Below are 19,285 nucleotides of genomic sequence, written 5' to 3' on the forward strand. Positions count from 1 at the left end.
AGGATCTGTTTTCTGTCCTTCGCCCATCAACTGGGAGGTGGGGTGTGGGAGCCCGAGTTCCGCACGTCACCCCGGGATACCTTTCCAGGGTCTTCGCCGAGGCCCACGTGCGCGTGGGCATGCCAGGGCGCATGGAGATGGCCATCTCCCCTCCCTGGGTTTGGAACTGTGAGGGGGAAAGTTTTTCTGAAATCATTCATTCGGTCAACATAGATCCCCAAATGTGTAGTCTTCTGCTAACTGCTGTACCCAGGCTCTCGACATCAGTTTTCACTGCTTAGGAATGAATTCATGCCTTTGCCACACAAAATTTAAGTATGTAGGCTCTTTGTCTCCCCCCCCCCCCCAAATAGAGAATAAACACAAACGGGGTATGAGAAGAAACATTTTGCGTCTTTAAAGGGACACAGAGTAGATCAATGTGGAAGAGTCTGTTCAGCATGTGAGCACCTGACCTTTGACTGTTGTATCACACTCCAGATGTAACTTCAGGATGTTACCCTTTCCTCACCTTAGAGAGCATCTAAAAAATCTGTTTTCTCTCTGTGTGCAGTGGGGTTCCTTAGGGAAGGCATTTTGGCCAACCTAGGTTATAAATCCTGATTTAGGTAAGACTGTAGGTAATTTTACTTTTAAAGTTGTTTTACTTTTCAAATTTTTCTTATATTGGCAATTAAACTTGGGGCCAAACCACCAATCTACTCTCCTTCAGCTTCCTAGGACTTAAATGAATTGTTCTCTAACCCTAACTCTAACCCTGAATCTTCTTTTTTTTGCCAGTTTGGGGCTTGAACTTGGCCTGAGCACTGTCCCTGAGCTTCTTTTGCTCCAAGCTTGCACTCTACCACTTGAGCCACAGTGCCACTTCTGGCTTTTTCTGTATACATGGCACTGAGGAATTGAACCCTGGGCTTGATGCATGCTAGGCAAGCACTCTACCACTAAGCCATATTCCCAGCCCCTAACCCTCCATCTTAAATATGCATTAATAGTGACTTCAGTGTTTCAAATACGAATTCCTAGCTCTGGTCCTTCCCTTTCTCTCAGATTGAGGTAAGGTTCTAGAATATTACTGTTTTTCTCTCTGATATAGAGGAAGGTTCTGGGAGGGAAAAACAAAATTCTTAGAGACAATTTTTTTTCCCTAGAAGCATTATTTGTGTCAGAATTGCAGGATCCGACTTAAGGAATTTTGTTGGGAAGTGTAATAACTGTAGTTTTAGAGGCTAACAGTAACATTTCCAAATTATCACTATGTATAGATATATGATGACTCTTTTTTCCTTTCTGTGTCAGAAAACTCATGTCTCAGAACAGTTTTTGTAAATTATCCTTCTAGTTTGTATGGAAGAAAGGAGAAATAGTTATATATTTGACCTCCAGTACCATTGTTTTTGTCCAAACTTGGTCAATATCTACACATGTCTGCAGTAAAGATGGAAAAGCAATCTGTGTGTGGGAGGTTTGTGTGGGGGGAAGGGTTGTATACTGAGTGCTTGAAGTCCAGGTCTCACATTTTCAGCTTTTTGCTGATAGAGCCACACTTCCCAGCCTAGAATCATCTCTCCCAAGCACTTCTACTTTTTCAACCTTGTTGGGCTCTGCATTCCAGACTCTGATACCACAGAGAATCCATCCTTGTTAGCAAGGCTGAATTTCCATCTTTGTTGAATAGGTGGCTCCAACTTCTTATTTGTTACTCAGAAATAGAAATAGGCTTCTTTCTCTGGTGTTCACTTGTGACATTTAGTATGCTTGAATTTTGCCTGTACAACCTGGAGAGTAAGCCTTTTATGAACGGGACAATATACTATTATTAGGCTTTGTGAGGATAAAGACTTTCCTAGTTTTTCCTTAAATTCTGTGTAAGCATGTGTTTATGGTTCATCTTGTCACTGAACTAGGAAGCAGAGGCCAAGGATGGCTTTAATCTTTTTCATGATGTGTGTTATTTGTCATGAAAAGTACTATCTAGGTATTGATAAGTCAGTGTTAACAATGATGTAGGTTACTTTTTTCTCTTGGCTCACAAAGTAAACAAAAGGACAGTGAAAATGGACACATCAAAAGTCACTCAGTGCTGAAATCCCAGCACTTGGGAAGCAAATGCAGGAGGATTGCAAGTTCAAGGTCAGCCCGAGTTACATAGCAAGAATGTATCTCAACAAACTACTACATTAAGAAGAAACACAACAAAAAATAGCTTGGTGACTGGTCTGGTGATGGATGCTAGAACTTGGGAGGCTAAGTTAGGAGGATAGCAAGGACAAGGCCAGCCTGGGCTGCACAGTGAAGTGGGAAGAGATATAGTTAGGTTATGGAGCCTCCCTGCTCTTCTTCGCTCCTCATTGATTTTTTTTCTACATGTTTATCTTGGTTAGAACTGGTGCCTGCAAATGATGACTGCACCAAGGCTTCACTTGTATTCAACTTAGAGGAAATACTGAATTTGCTTGTAGTGGCCTTTTGCATGCTAGTGATTTCACTAGTTAAACTTTGACCCATGAGGAGTATTTTTGTAGCTAACTTTTTTTTTTGCCAGTCCTGGGGCTTGAACTCAAGGGCTGGGCACTGTCCCTGGATTCCTTTTGCTCAAGGCTAGCACTCTACCACTTGAGCCACAGTGCCACGTCTAACTTTTTCTGTTTATGTGATGCTGAGGAATCGAACCCAGGGCTTCATGCATGCTAGGTAAGCACTCTACCACTAAGCCATATTCCCAACCCCTGTAGCTAACTTTTGATGATGGGTTATACTCTCACTTCTGTAAATCTCAGTTGCCAAGTAAATTTCATTTCAAGTAAATTGTATATTCATTCATTTGACTCGTGTTTGAAGTCAGGTTTTCATGCTTCCTTGTTAGGTGCTCTACCACTTGAGCCAATTCACCAAGTTTTGCTTTAGTTATATTTTTAGAGCAAGTTTAGTACCTTTGAACTACAACTCTCCTACCTCTGCCTCCTGTGTATCTGGGATTACAGGTGTGAGCTCCTGAACCTGCTTGTATTTATTCATTTTGGTTTTGGGGATTAAGTTGAGAGTCTGGTTCTTGATTTTGGAACTTATAAAAAATTGCAGTTTACAATGGAGATGAGTTTAGGAGTGGTGATTCTTGGGTATACATTTCAAATGGAGTAATTGGGGCCTCCATTATAAAGAAAACATAAAATTATATGTCAGTATTTAGAGCCCCTCAAGAAATTGAAGAGGATCCGATCTACTGGAATCCAAACTACTTTTAGTGATTTCTGTCTCTGCATTTAGCTTCCGAGTGAGTGAGGTTGTGGAACTGTTGTATGTTGGAAATAATAGGAATCTTTACTGCACTTGTAAAGAAAAAGCTTCAAAAATCTGAGTGCATTGGAGATTTGGGAAGATAAAGAAAATCAAATTCTAGAACACAAATGCAGACCTTAAAGTACAGTTAAGCTCAAAAGTCTTGCTGAGCACAGATGGCTCACACCTGTAATCCTAGCTACTCAGGAGCCTGAGATATGAGTTTCAAAGCCAGCCCAGGCTGGAAAGTCCAAGATATTCTTATCTCCAGTTAACTAGCAGAAAACTGGAAGTGGACTTGTGGCTCATAGTGATAGAGGGCTAGCCTTGAGCAAAATTGCTTAGGCTTTGAGTTCAAGCCCCAAGACAAAAAAAAACAACAAAAAAAAAGACCTAGAAATACCTCATACTCATCAGATAAAAAGGATTGTATCTGCAATCCAAGCTTTTGAACAGTTACTTTTGGGGTGCTGATGATGCTACTCCAGAGGCTGAGATCTGAGGATGATGGTTTGAAGCCAGCCCACCACGTATCTCCAGTTAACCAACAAAAAGCTGAAGTGGAGCTGTGGCTTAAGTGGCGAAGTACTAGCCTTGAGCAAAAAAGAGAAAAAAGCTCAGGGATAGTGCCCAGGCCCTAGGTTCAAACCTCAGGACTGGCACCAAAAATTTAAAAAAAGTTACTTTTCATTTTTTATACACAATTTATGTGTCTAGTTATTTTTACAACTCTGTACTCATTTCCCTATTTGCTTAAAAAAACAGACTTTAGCTATAAGATATAAGGAAATAAGGGCTTCCTGAGTTCTGATAGAATTTAGTCTTGAATATCACTGGTAGAGGGGATGAGTAGAAATACTGTGGTAACAATGTGGAAGGCTGCAGTGTGAGAATTAGAAAGCTGGTTTTTGTAATTTGTGGGCATCTCCTTGACTGTACTGTTTTGTTTTCCTCTCTTATCTAGTTGATCATGGCCTTTCCAGGTTGGTGACAGCATACTGTGAGCATGGTCACAAAGCTGCCCAGATCAACCCTCTGGTCACTGGACAGGCCCTGCTGGCTAATGTGCCTGAAATCCAAGCCCTTGTGGAGACTCTGCAGGGACCCTTCACCACCACAGGTTAGGGAGTGGCTGGGAAGGAGAGGAGAGCTTCCTCCACACAGGAGGTGGGGCTCTTATTGATCTTTGTGAAGAACTTGTAGTACATTTAAAGAGCTAAAGCTTCCACTGGGTGGGAGGAGAAAGGAAGGACTCTTGTCTTCAGCTAAGAGAAGCCTGGAGGTGCTAGAACGCTCTTAAGAAAGGTCCTATTGCTGGCACCAATGGCTCACGCCTGTAATCCTAGCTACTCTCTGGAGGCTGAGGACTGAGGATGTTTAAAGGCTGCCCAGGCAGGAAAGTCCATGAGACTCTTATCTCCCTCCAATAAACTACCCCAAAGCAGCATGTGGAGCTGTTCAGAGACAACACTCCAGGCCCTAAGTTCAAGCCCTGAGACTGGCACACACACAGAGAAAGCTGCTTTTTTATTTTCTTAGTTTTACTATTTCATAGTCTTTGAGCATATTTTTTTATCTTGTCCTTAGAATAATCTAAATAAGGTTGGTGTTATAATAGCTCAGTGATAGAGTACTTGATTATGCTATGTGAGGACTTGGGTTCATTTTCCCACAAAAGAAAAAAAAGCTGTATAAATATTGATTATGGCGTAGTTTATTTTTGATTTATTTATTTATTTATTTTTGGCCAGTCCTGGGCCTTGGACTCAGGGCCTGAGCACTGTCCCTGGCTTCTTCCCGCTCAAGGCAAGCACTCTGCCACCTGAGCCACAGTGCCCCTGGCTGGCCATTTTCCATATATGTGGTGCTGGGGAATCGAACTGAGAGCTGCATGTGTAGGAGGCAAGCACTCTTGCCACTAGGCCATATTCCCAGCCCCTATGGCGTAGTTTATTAATATGGAAGTTGTTCTTCGGTGTGTTCCAGAATTAACTTCCTGCATGGATAGTGATTCTTTGCTATGGCCCTTTTGACTCTGTTTCCTAGGATTACTGAACATGGGCAAGGAAGAAGCTTCCCTGGAGGAAGTATTAGCCTATTTGAACCAGATCTTCTGTGGGCCAATTTCTATTGAAACTGCCCAACTTCAGAGCCAGGAGGAGAAAGACTGGTTTGCCAGGCGGTTTGAGGAGCTAAAAAAGGAGCCATTTTCCACAGAAGAGCGAAAACATCTGTCAAAACTAATGTTAGAGTCTCAGGTATGAAAGCAGCAGCTTCTCTCAATGGAATAGGTCAGCTCTCTCCCCACAGTGATAAATAGCTACTGAAGAGAGAAACTTACAGTGCTGAGTCTGAACTTGCTTTGATTTGCCCCATTGTGTCAACATAGCAGACAATACAACATTCACCACCACTTTATTCCAAATAGCAACATAATAAAACCGCAAGACATCTTGATTCTTCTAAGTCAAATTATTTTTAGGTATTTGTCCACTTACTTTATAAAAGCTGACAAAGGCCTAAGTGCTTATTTCTCTTTGTCTTCTTTCATGGAAGATGCTGTGGATATAAATTAATGGAATAGAATCTCTAAAAGTAGTGTGATCAGGATGCAGCATACTTGGATGAAATAGTACTTGATGAAATAGTATTTGATGAAATAGTACTGTTGAAGCCTCTAAAACACTAATTAGGAGAGGCACAGAGATCTCATACCTAGTGTGGAACACATATCTGACAGGGTTCTCCTCTGAATAAGTTGATTTCCAGCCCCTACCATATGCTTGGCAGAGCAGTCCATGGGTTGCGTATGTCTCCCTGGGATCTATAGGGAATGGGCACAGTTCTGCCCACTGGAGTATTGTCGGATCTTGTCATAACACACATAACTCTTCTGTCTTTCACCCAAGCAGCTAATATGTCTGACTTGACATTCCACAGGAGTTTGACCACTTTCTGGCCACCAAGTTTGCCACAGTGAAACGCTATGGAGGTGAAGGGGCTGAAAGCATGATGGGCTTTTTCCACGAATTGCTGAAAATGTCAGCCTACAGTGGGATAACTGATGTCATTATTGGGATGCCCCATCGAGGGAGGCTGAATTTATTGACAGGTCTTCTGCAGTTACCTCCAGAGGTGAGGTTGTTTCTGTGTTTCTCCCCAGCACTGTACAGTGCACGGAAATAAAAGTAAAACTATGGTAGTCAGTGCCCTTAGAAAGGCAGGTAAGCATCTGAGTAGTGGTCCGGATCGTGAATGGGCTAAACTTAATGCTGACAGCTAGAACTGGTATTCAGCACTCAGGTTGCTTTAATGTATGTTTTTGTGTGGACTCTCTCCTCTCAGGAATGTTAAAAGATGATGTAAATAGAACTGAATTTTATTCTTTGACAGTGTCTTTTTCATTTAATACCCATTGTTCAAACAAATATAAAGGCTATGCAATTTTATATAATTTTGCCTTGTAAGAAGTCATGGGTTCATATATTTACAAAGTTTTTAGTTATTAGATTATAGTAGAATTAATACTACATTATTATCTCTATGAACACTGAAATAAGTATTTTATAAGTGATTGGCTCTTGGTATTCCTCTCTAGTCCAACTCAGCTGCTTTCTACATTATTCAAAAGATTTGAAATCAAGAATGATGATTTTTGTGTCAAGGAACCATCAGAGATCTGAAATTGGATAAGAGCTTTATCCTTTATTCATGGATAAATTTCAGGATAAATTTGTAGTCCAGGAGATTAAAAATAATTATAACTGTTAAAGATTTGTCAAGGTTAAACAGAGTGAACCAGAGCTCACAGAAGGATATAGTAATCTTCATACCTTTAGAAAAAACCTGTGATGTTAGTTGATTATGGTGGTATACTCTGGTAGTCTTAGGTACTGGCAAGGCTATGGCTAGAGATCACTTGAACTCAGGAGTTCAAGGCCAGTCTGGATAATATAGCAAGATCTTGTCTTTTAAATGTATTTTTCATATCTCACTTGTTTTGATGTTATTATTCAAAAGCAGATTTTTAAAGGCTAGTCCTTATCCTAATTACTCAGGAGGTTGAGTCGTGTAGAATCACAGTACAAAGCTAGCCTAAGCAGAAAAGTCCCTGAGACTGGACTCTAGTTAACCAGAAAATTCTAAAATGGAGGCATGGCTCAAGTGTTAGAGCACCAGCTGTGAGCAAGAGCCAACGAAGCATAAAGGTCTATGTTTAAGTCCAGTACAGCATGCATATCACACACACACACACACATACACACATACACACACACACACATACACACACACACAGTGCTTGGGTAGGTACAGAAATTCTTTTTTTTTTTTTTTTTTTTTTTTTGGCCAGTCCTGGGCCTTGGACACAGGGCCTAAGCACTGTCCCTGGCTTCTTCCCGCTCAAGGCTAGCACTCCGCCACTTGAGCCACAGCGCCGCTTCTGGCCATTTTTCTGTATATGTGGTGCTGGGGAATCGAACCTAGGGCCTCATGTATCCGAGGCAGGCACTCTTGCCACTAGGCTATATCCCCAGCCCGGTACAGAAATTCTTAAACCAAAAAAATGGTATTCCTAAGATCACAGAACATTCTTTCAAGAAGAAGAACTTACAAGAACATACATACTCTTTACTGTATATAGATCAACTAGAAGTTGTTGAAAGCTAGACAAAGTTCAAGGCATTCAAACAGTTTGGATAATTTAGAATTTAGGTGTTTTTTTGTAACTATCTTAGTTTTGGATCCAGCTTTGTCACTGCTAGTGAAGGACTTTTGAGAATGTATTATTAATTTTCGAAATGGTTTATATATCTGTGTCATAGAAGATAAAACATGAATTAGGAGCTCATCTACCATGAACTCATTCCAGAATTGCATGGTATAATCTTTAGATATGGCTTGAGTTAAGCAATATACATCATCCTTTAAGTAGAATTGCATTCTATCCTATTGGTTTCCTCTTTTTTTTTTTTTTGGTAGTGTTATGATTTGAACTTAGGCCTTGTGTTTGCTAGACAGGTGCTCCATTGCTTCCAATCCTTTCTTGTTCACTGGTTATTTATTCCTAGGCATGAGCCTCTTAATCACAATCTCCATTGTGATTTAAGAAAAAACCTATCATTTTCTTTCTCTTTTTTTGGTTCTGGGGCTTGAACATAGGGCCTGAGCACTGTCCCTGAGCTTCTTTTGCTCAAGGATAGCGCATTACCACTTCAGCCATAGCACCACTTCTGGCTTTTTCTGTTTATGTGGTACTGAGGAATCAAACCCAGGGCTTTGTGTATGCTAGGCAAGTGCTCTTACTACTAAGCCACATTCTCAGCCCATCATTTTCTTATTTGTTTGTTTCTAATAGCTGATGTTCCGCAAAATGCAAGGCTTAAGTGAATTTCCAGAAAGCATCTCAGCCATTGGAGACGTCCTGTCTCACCTGACATCGTCTGTGGACCTAGACTTTGGTGCCCATCGTCCCCTCCACGTGACAATGCTGCCAAACCCCTCACACCTGGAAGCCGTTAACCCTGTGGCTGTGGGGAAAACTCGTGGCAGACAGCAGTCTCGGCAGGATGGGGACTACTCTCCTGATGGTTCTGCTCAGCCCGGGGACAAAGTCATTTGCCTACAGGTAAGTGTGGCTTCAGGAAGTGAGGCCAGAGGTTGGGAAAACCAGGGAGAGAGAATGTCTGGGTTCAGTAGGACTGAAAATAATCAAGAGGAAAGTGAGGTAACATTTGGGGAAAAGATGATTTCTAGAGTAAGCATTGTTTTTTTAAACTTTTTCTTCTAAGATCTTCGATCCCATCATTATTTTAGATGTGAAAAGACAAAGCATCCCCCCTTCTTAACCACGTTATCTACCGGAGTTTGTAATGATATTCCAATCTAGCAGGCTTAGAATGTTCTTGGAAGGATAGCACATAGTAGACATTCTCTCATAGTATTTCATTTTTCTTTAAACCCTCCTTACACTTGCACGTATGTGACACTCTTCGGCTGCATCTTCTCGTGTTTGTCATGCTTAGGATGGCATAGCGAGGATTAGGTGGTGGGAGCAAGTCTAGTCTCATTTCCTGGGCCAAGTGGCTGGGAGAGGGCCAGCCCAAGGGGTGTGCTCCTCCTCTGATGTTACAGATTGTTTTCACGCCAGCTTTCCCTAGAGCTCAGCTTTTCTTTGTGCCTCCTGAAATCGCTCCCCCTACAGGCTGCTGTGGATACTATCGTGTTTGCTGTATGGACAAGTGGCACAGGGTGGGTGGGGGAAGGGGGCTAACTGATGGTGGTGGTAAGTGGAAAGAACTGAAAGAGCATCTTTGAAAGATGCCTTTGACTTCAGTCTGACCAACCAGTCCAGGGATTCCTGTAACCTGCATACTTCAAGGAGAACAGGGGAGTAGTGAGAAAGCAGTTGCTTATATATTCCTATTACTATTTTATTTCAACAAAGAAAAATAAACCTCTTGTTTCCATTTCTTGGACTTTATTTGTTCAGTTAACATTTTAAACATTTTAAAGTGGCTTAATCTGTAAACCTAACCTTAATCCTTTATGTCCTCCCTCTCCTCTCTGCCCTGTGTTTTAGGTTCATGGTGATGCTTCTTTCTGCGGTCAAGGGATTGTTCTTGAGACATTTACACTGTCGAACCTCCCGCATTTCAGAATTGGTGGGAGCGTCCATTTGATTGTCAATAACCAGCTGGGTTACACCACTCCTGCCGAAAGAGGAAGGTCTTCTTTATACAGTAGTGATATTGGTATGTAACCCGGCAGAATTGACGTTGGTTATTCTGAAGGGCAAGGAGTTCCTAGAGAAACTTGTAGGTCATTGAGAACAGCAAGTTTTATTGGATTTCCCATGTTAAAATTTGGATCAGATGTGATCAGTAGTCACTGAGTTGCCAAGTTTAGCATTACACTTACAGTCTGAGTGTGATATTTACTACTACTACTACGATTACTATTCTTATTTTGTGATTTTGGGGTATTAAACACTGGGCTTCATGCAAGCTATGCAAGTGCTCTACCACTAGCTTTGCTTCCATCCCTGAGTGTGCTTTTGAAATCCAAGGAAATAATAAAAGGATAGAGTTTAGAGTGTCCAGTCTTAAGTTCCTTTAGTAGTTCTTTCTAGTAGAAATAAGAGAATAACACAGTATAATACTAGAGAATTATCTTTAAAATATTCAAGCTTAGGGCTGGGAATATGGCCTAGTGGCAAGAGTGCTTGCCTTGTATACATGAAGCCCTGGGTTCGATTCCCCAGCACCACATATATAGAAAAAAAAAAAGCCAGAAGTGGCACTGTGGCTCAAGTGGCAGTGCGCTAGCCTTGAGCGAAAAGAAGCCAGGCACAGTGCTCAGGCCCTGAGTCCAAGGCCTAGGATTGGCAAAAAAAGAATATTCAAGCTTAGAGTGCCTAAGAATTTAGTAAAACAGATTATGTTCAATTCTACGATTGGTGAGATAGCCTAATGAGAAGTAAAATGTGAAGAGTCAAAATCAACATTTGTTGGTGTGTGTGGGTGTGGGTGTGTGTGTGCATGTGTATGTGTATGTGTATGTGTATGTGTGTGTTGGTCCAGGAACATGAACTCAGGACCTGGTTCCTGAAGGTTAGCTTTCTGCTGATTGAGCCACAGCTGCACTTCTGGCTCTTTGTGGTTAATATGAGAAGAGTTTCGTTGACTTTCCTATCCCAGCTGGCTTTGAACCCAAATCCTTAGATCTTAGCCTCCTGAGTAGTTAGGATTACAGGTATGAGCCACCTGTGCTTGGCAAAAATCAACTTGTTTTAACCTATAAAAATAAGCCATCTTAGGATAAAGAAAGAGCTTATATTACCCATTCCTATTTTCACAGAACTGGTTACAAGTACTGTTGGCTGGTAGGAACTATGTGTTTTTATACCCAGAGCTTAGACTAGAGACCTTTTAGAATTGTCTATGGGAATTATCTTTGTGAATAGTCTGATGGAGAGAGAGTGAGGAAACATTTTACAATTTCTCTTTGGAGAAAACATGTTTTTTTCCTAGGATGCAGTCTTTAATGACCCTTTTAGGAATTGTAATAGCAAAAGTAATGTTAACTATTATGTATCAAGCATTATAAAGCATTAATATTCTCTATTCATTGGCTCATATAATCTTAACATTTCACTAAGATGCAGAGCTAAATTCAGATTTAAAACTCTACCAAGATTATACAATAAATGATGGAACTGGGCCTTGTCAGATGGATTTGATTCTTAACAATGAAAACAAGCTTCTTCTGAGTTCAAACGCTGTCTTCCTATTCAGGCAGGAGGTCTTGGAGGACGACTAATGTTATCCCAAGTTAATTGACCTTCATCTGTGTACTTCCTTCTTCAGGGAAGCTTGTAGGCTGTGCCATCATACACGTTAATGGAGACAGGCCAGAGGAAGTAGTCCAGGCCACACGACTGGCTTTTGAATATCAGCGCCAGTTCCGGAAGGATGTGATTATTGATCTGTTATGCTACAGGCAGTGGGGCCACAATGAGCTCGATGAGCCTTTCTTCACTAACCCAGTCATGTACAAAATCATCAGGTACAACCATAAACCATTTGGTATGCCTTGCTTGCATTCTTGCATTTATTTATTCATTTATTTGCAGTTCTAGGATTGAAGTCAGAGCTTTACAAAACCTGCTACTGATCAATACCCTAAAATGCTATTCATTTTTAATAGATGCTCTCAGGTAGGTGAGCAATTCTCTTAGTTTCCTTAGGACATGAGACTTTCAGCGCTACACAGAGACAGTCCTGAACAACATGGGATGGTTACTGTATAGGTCTCAGGAGCACTTACATAGTCTTCAGACTCCATGTTTGCTCATTGAACAGGGAGTGGACAACTTAGCACCTCACTTAGCAGTTGGGAAGACCAAGGTAGGAGGACTTGGGCAAAGCCTTGCTTGATGCTCCTTAGTGTGGTGCTGGTAGATCAGGAATAGGACCTGTGAATCCCTTCTACAATCCATAAGTATGGACCTGCTTTGAGCCTTGGTGAGAAATAGATGAACACTTAATAGTGGCTATTTAAGCCACTAAGTGACTATTTGAGCAGTTGAAATGTGGTCAGTCTTGATGACATGTCTTAGAAGTGTATAACACACAGCAGATTTCAAAGACTTAGTAAGTGAAATGGAACTGTTAAGTAGCTCAGTAATACTTTCTATGCTGATCATATATTGAAATGACAATTGGTGGGGTGTATTCACTAATATAGACTTTAAAATATCATAGTAATATTGTTAAATTATTTCCATTGGTTTCTCCTTACTTTCCCTAATGTAAATGGCAGAAAGTTTAAAATTACACATGTGGCTTGCAACTTCGATCTATTGGGCAACACTGATTCAGAATGTTAATAAGGCAGAGAAGGGCATGGGCCTTTGACATTTCCTTTTCTAGATACGCCTGAGTAAAACATTCCCTCCTTTCCTTCCTTCCATCTCTCTCCTCATAGATATAAATGAAAGTAGGGGAACAAACTCTGATATTCCACAGGCCTTTGTGGCCCATAGGTAGCAGAATACTCTTCTCAGAAGGCCCTAGTCTGGGTTTACTTTGCCATGAATGTAGTAGTTGAAGGACTCCATGTAGCCCAGAGATACATCCAAAACAATCCATCTTGCCTAGCTCTTACTTTTAGAAGTCAATATGACAAAACATATGAACAGACTTTTTACAGTTTCAAGCATAAAAAGGAATTATATTATTATTATTTTAATATTATTAACAAAGTGGGGCCAATTATTATAGTCTCAGGATTACTAAAGCAGCCTGAAACTAATTTCTGACAACTTTGATTCAGTTAGGGATGAGAAATGTCCAACCCAACTGTGTAAGGCCCCCCAAATCATTTGGTACATGATGGACAGACTCATTCTTTTCATTGGCTGCTTGTGGCCATCTGTCTATATCAATAGTTTTGTGTGGCCTCTAAAGGAAATTACGTATATCCAAATGGTCTTTGATTGACAAAGTTTCCCACTCCTGTAACAGTGTGCCAAGTAAAGTAGTCAGCTTTGAAAATCACTGTATAGAAGGTACCAATTTGTAGAAAAACTCCACTAGTTATTTCTACCTGAATGTAGACAAAACTTAAGAGCCAAATTTGTTTCTCTTGTTTGTCTGGAAGAGCTTGTTACTCATGGGTATCTTTAACATGATTAATTAAAATTTGATTAATTTATTGTCTTGTTAACTTACTGAGGTGAAAATCCATATAAGATAAAATTTACTACAGTATTTAAAGTGGCAGTACATAGAAAACATTTTTTTCTTAAAAAATTTGTTATTTATTGTTATTCTAGAGGTGATGTACAGAGGGATTACATGAGTCAGGTAATGAGTACAAGAAATAGGTATTTCTACAATAATAGTTGGAGACTTCAACATAATATTTTCAATAGTGAATTAAATAAGCCAGGTATGTATGTGTGTGTGTATGTGTATGTGTGTGTATGTATGTGTGTATGTGTGTGTATGTGTGTATGTCTGTGTATGTGTGTGTGTGTGTGTGTGCCTGTAGAATCATGACAGGATGTTGAGATAGGAAGATCACCCAATATTTCAAGATCAGCCTGAGCAATGTAGCAAGATCTGTCTTAAAGAAAAGGAATTGAGGGCTGGGGATATAGCCTAGTGGCAAGAGTGCCTGCCTCGGATACACGAGGCCCTAGGTTCGATTCCCCAGCACCACATAATACAGAAAACGGCCGGAAGCGGCGCTGTGGCTCAAGTGGCAGAGTGCTAGCCTTGAGCAGGAAGAAGCCAGGGACAGTGCTCAGGCCCTGAGTCCAAGGCCCAGGACTGGCAAAAAAAAAAAAAAAAAGGAATTGAAAAATATTATAAACTAATAAGATCTAACAGACTCATACAAACCATTCTACTGAATAACAGAAAAATATACATTCTTCTCAAGTACACATAAAACACTCTCCAGGAGAGACTTTGTTAGGCCATAAAACAGTTCTCAATACACTTACAATAGAAAAGATAGACAGCATTCTTCAAACATTGCCTCTGTCTAGTTCCAAGACATTTCCTATGTGCCTTTTAATGGCAATAACGGTCGCTGATGCCTTTGACAATGATTGTCTCTGCCTCTCCTAGAATTGTACACATCAGATGGCTTCCCTCCTCCCTTTTTTCTTTCTGACAGGGCCCGAAAAAGCATCCCAGACACATATGCAGAACACCTCATTGCCAGTGGGCTTATGACCCAGGAGGAGGTGTATGAAATAAAAGCTTCCTACTATGCCAAGCTAAATGACCACTTAACCAACATGGCCCAGTACCGGCCCCCTGCCTCCCACCTGCAGGCCCACTGGCAGGGCCTGGTTCAGCCGGAAGGTTGCATCACCACCTGGAACACAGGTGTGCCCCTTGACCTCCTGAGGTTTATTGGCATGAAGTCTGTGGAGGTCCCGAAGGAACTGCAGGTGCACACTCACCTTCTAAAGATGTATGTTCAGGTAGGAGCCTTGAAATCATCCATTACTGCCATTTCCGCTTGCTCAGCAAAGGAACTGATACTGCTCCAGTCTTTTCAGCTGCTTATTTCTTTGACAAGTATTTATTGTATATAATATTACTTTCTAGGAACTAAATCCCAGCGTTCTTTTGGTGCTAAGAGTCAGTTAACTCACAATTTCTTTACTTTTATTTTTCCTTTAGGCATTTATTCATTATTTATGCATGTTTAATATATGTATCCAGAAGACCTGCTCATTGTAAGAAAAATACGCATTTTTTTCCCAATTAAAAAGGAAAGCTACTGAAATGAACCTGTTTATAGCTGGGTGCTGGTGGCCTGTAATCCTAGCTATTCAGGAGAGTGAGATCTGAGGATTGGGGTTTGAAGCCAGCCCAGGCAGGAAAGTCTGTGAGATTCTTATCTACAGTTACCACCAGAAAACTGGAAATAGAGCTATGGCTCAAGGTGGAAGAGTGCTAACCTTGAGCAAAAACAAAAACACAAAGCTCAGGGGCAGTGCCCAGGCCCTCAGTTCAAGCCCCATGACTGACCAAACAAAAAATAAAAACTTAGTCAGCCAATTAACCACCAGAAAACTGGAAGTAGCGCTTTGACTCAAAGAGGTTGAGTGCTAGCCTTAAGCTGAAGATCCCAGGGACAGCGCCCAGGCCCAGAGTTCAAGCCCCACAACAAAGAAAACAAACAAAAACACCCCAAAACAAAAACTTGTTTATACTTTATTTGGTGCCAGTCCTGGGGCTTGAACTCAGAGCCCGAATGCTGTCCATGAGCTTTTTTGCTCAAGGTTAGCACTCAACTACTTGAGCCACAGCTCCACTTCCCTGTTTATAGTATAATTTTTTGTACTATTATATATGGGTCTGTACTCTTTATTTATTTTTGCCAGCCCTGGGGCTTGAACTCAGGGTCTAAGCACTATCCCTGGCTTCTTTTTGCTCAAGGCTACCACTCTACTACTTGAGCACAGCACCATTTCTGGCTTTTTCTATATATGTGGTGCTGAGGAATCAAACCCAGGGCTTCATGCATGCTAGGCAAGCACTCTACCACTCGGTCATATTCCCAGCCCCTGTACTCTGTTTTTATTTGACATTATACTTTTGTTACTTATCTTGCTTGCATTAAAATATAAAAACAGGAAGTGGCATTTTGACTCAGAGTGGGAGAGCACCAGCCTTGAGCTGAAGAGCTCGGGGACAGTGCCCAGGCCCAGAGTTCAAGTGTCATGGCCGACAAATTTAAAAAAAATACACACATACACACACACATCTATATAAAAAAAGCATATGAACTATTGGATATATTTTCCTCCCCCTCATGTTTACAGTCTAGAATGGAGAAAGTAATGAATGGAACAAATTTAGACTGGGCCACAGCAGAAACCCTTGCATTGGGCTCCCTACTTGCTCAAGGTAAGACATTTCTACTTTTTTTTTTTTTTTTTTGCCAGTCCTGGGCCTTGGACTCAGGGCCTGAGCACTGTCCCTGACTTCTTTTTTTGCTCAAGGCTAGCACTCTGCCTCTTGAGCCACAGCGCCACTTCTGGCCATTTTCTGTATATGTGGTGCTGGGGAATCGAACCCAGGGCCTCATGTATATGAGGCAGGCACTCTTGCCACTAGGCCATATCCCCAGCCCAAGACATTTCTACTTATCTTCACAGCTGGAGAGTGCTCTAAATGTTCTTTGTTACATATAACCTGTATGATTTTCCAAATCACAACTACCTCATGTTGTTTCCATTGACTAAAACTTGTTTGAAAACATGCTTCCTGAAAGTATTGCCTAACCATAGCACAAGTCATGTGGACAGTATAGACAATCGAATAGTTATACCTAGAAACATGGGGCTCATTTTTGGATTATTGAAAAGATACTTTTCTCTCTAAAAATTTCAGAGCAAGTAATAGCTTTCCAGCTTACACAATTTCATTTTAACTATAGATTTATTTATTTATTTTGGTTTGGTCATAGGACTTGAACTCAGGGTCTGGGTTCTGTCCCTGTAGCCCTCTACCACTTTGAGCCACAGCTCTATTTCCGGTTTTCTGGTGGTTGATTGGAGATAGGAGTTTAATAGACTTTCCTGCCTGGGCTGGCTTTGAACTGTGTTCTTTAGATCTCAGCCTCCTGAATAGCTAGGATTATAGATGTGAACCACCAGTGCCTGGCTTAGACTTTGGATAAAGGACTGATAGATTTTAATAAGGAGAATTTATCATTCTAAGAAAAATCTCAGAATAAACCAATGTACAAGAATTGAGGTAACCCCAGCATGGTGTCACATCCCTAGAGTCCCAGCTACTCAAGAGGCGGAAGCAGAATTGTATGAAGTCTGGAGGCCAGTGCAAGGCCAACCTGGGCAACATAGTGAGCTTCCGTCTCAAAACCACAAGAACTCAGGGTTATAATGTCTTATTGCATAGGCTGTCCTGGGTGCCTTAGTTGATTGTTGGCTTATTTTTCTTTGGTACTTGCCCACCTAAGGTTTTAATGTCCGCCTGAGTGGCCAGGATGTTGGCCGTGGAACTTTTAGTCAGAGGCACGCAATGCTGGTTTGCCAGGAGACCGACAACACCTACATCCCCCTGAACCACATGGATCCTAACCAGAAGGGATTTCTGGAGGTAAGAGCTTTCAATATACTGTTATTGTAAAGTCCAAGTACTAGTTACTACACTTACAGAATTCTTTTTTTTTTTTTTTTTTTTTTGCCAGTCCTGGGCCTTGGACTCAGGGCCTGAGCACTGTCCCTGGCTTCTTTTTGCTCAAGCACTCTTGCCACTAGGCCATATCCCTAGCCCCACTTACAGGATTCTTAAAGCAACCAAAACCAGACACTGGTAACTTTTGCTTAATGTTTTTTAAAAATAAAGGTTTTGAGTGAGTAGACAGTGTAGGCCTATAAATTTGGAACAGAAGTAAAAGCTAAAGAGTAGACTAGAGCTTGATGTCATGAAGAGGTTTCTTTTTTTTTTTATGAAGAGGTTTCTTAATGACATAGAGGTTCTTCAGCTACTCACCTGTAATCAAGTAAATGTTAAATGGGTGTGCATTTTGTCAATTTAAAATTGATATGATCATCTGCATATTGTTATAAATCATTACAATTAATCAAAGATGTGGATAGTAAACCCACATTTTTAAGCCTGCTTAAAAAACAAATAACCAGGAGTCTGGTTCATGCCTGTAATTCTATCTACTCAAGAGGTTGAGATTTGAGGATCTTGGTTTAAAGCCAGTCAATGCAGGAAAGTCCAGGAGACTATTGTCTCCAATTAACTACCAAAAAGCCAAAAATGGCACCATAGCTCAAAGTGGTAGAGCACTAGACATAAATATAAAAACTCAAGGATAGTGCCCAGCTTCTGAGTTCAAGCCCCAGGACCAACACACAAGAAAACAAATGAATAAAGTGCCAGTGATTCACACCTAAACCAAGCTACTCTGGAGGCTAAGATCTGAATGATCATAGTTTGTTTAGGAGACTAAATGACCAGTCAAAGGCAGGTTTGGAGGTGTAGCTCAAGTGGTTGAGTGCCAGTCCAGCAAACAGGCAGATCAAGCCTGGGGCCCTGAGTTCAAATCCCATTAATGACCAAAGCAAAACCCCCTATTTCCTCTAGGTTTATTCCCGAAGGTTTGATGGTGTTTCTGGGTGTCAGTCTCCTTCCTTCCTTCCTTCCTTCCTTCCTTCCTTCCTTCCTTCCTTCCTTCCTTCCTTCCTTCCTTCCTTCCTCCCTCCCTCCCTCCCTCCCTCTCTTCCTTCCTTCCTTCCCCCTTTCTTTTTCCCTCCCTCCCCTCCTCCCTCTTTCCCTCCTCCCTCTCTCTGTCTCTCTGTCTGTCTGTCTGTCTGTCTGTCTCTCTCTTTTCTGTGCTGGTACTGGGACTTGAATTCAGGCCCTGGGTGCTTTGAGTAGGAAGGGAGGTAATGAAGGAGATGAAAACAGGCAACAATGTATGTCAAGTGAATGGTCCAAACTCCATTTCTTTTTAATTAGCATATAGTTTATTACAAATCAGGTTAGAGGTAAGAAAGATAAATTATGTATAACCTCCCATGCTAGTAGGTAATCATCTTTATATTACCTTTATTTGTTGTTTTTGAGTTCTTATCTATCTAGACCACACTTTTCTTTCTTGTGCCAATACTAGGACATGGAAGGGGTTGATGGCTTCACAGTTTTTAGACTGGGGGCCTGGATCAAGCAATAGGGCATCTACCTAGCAAACATGAAGCCTTGAGTTCAAACCCTAGTGCTGCCAGGTATGATAGCCCAAGCCTATAATCCTATCTATTGTGAAGTTGAGATCTGTGCCAGCTCAGGCAGAAAAATCTGTGAGACCCCCATCTTTAAAATAATCAGTAAAAATCCAGACTGAAAGCCTTGCTCAAGTGGATAGATAGCCAGCCAAATGAATATATTTTTTAAAATTTGGGTATGTAATAGAAACCTTTTCTCATTCTGAACCACTTGAGAGCAGG

The 19,285-nt window shown here is 41.1% G+C and overlaps 1 protein-coding gene across 1 annotated transcript in view; it reads left to right on the forward strand.

Moving 5' to 3' along the window:
• Positions 1-19,285, forward strand: part of Dhtkd1 (dehydrogenase E1 and transketolase domain containing 1) — a 30,920-nt gene that overhangs the window by 359 nt on the left and 11,276 nt on the right. Inside the window, exons 2-10 of the mRNA XM_048367547.1 lie at positions 4,241-4,396; positions 5,323-5,534; positions 6,217-6,411; positions 8,633-8,902; positions 9,857-10,028; positions 11,643-11,841; positions 14,464-14,776; positions 16,127-16,211; positions 17,287-17,426. Coding sequence (XP_048223504.1) covers positions 4,241-4,396; positions 5,323-5,534; positions 6,217-6,411; positions 8,633-8,902; positions 9,857-10,028; positions 11,643-11,841; positions 14,464-14,776; positions 16,127-16,211; positions 17,287-17,426 — 1,742 coding nt within the window. The remainder of the gene's footprint in view (positions 1-4,240; positions 4,397-5,322; positions 5,535-6,216; positions 6,412-8,632; positions 8,903-9,856; positions 10,029-11,642; positions 11,842-14,463; positions 14,777-16,126; positions 16,212-17,286; positions 17,427-19,285) is intronic.

This window comes from Perognathus longimembris, chromosome 18 (genome assembly GCF_023159225.1).
Source record: "Perognathus longimembris pacificus isolate PPM17 chromosome 18, ASM2315922v1, whole genome shotgun sequence".
Taxonomy (NCBI): Eukaryota; Metazoa; Chordata; class Mammalia; order Rodentia; family Heteromyidae; genus Perognathus; species Perognathus longimembris.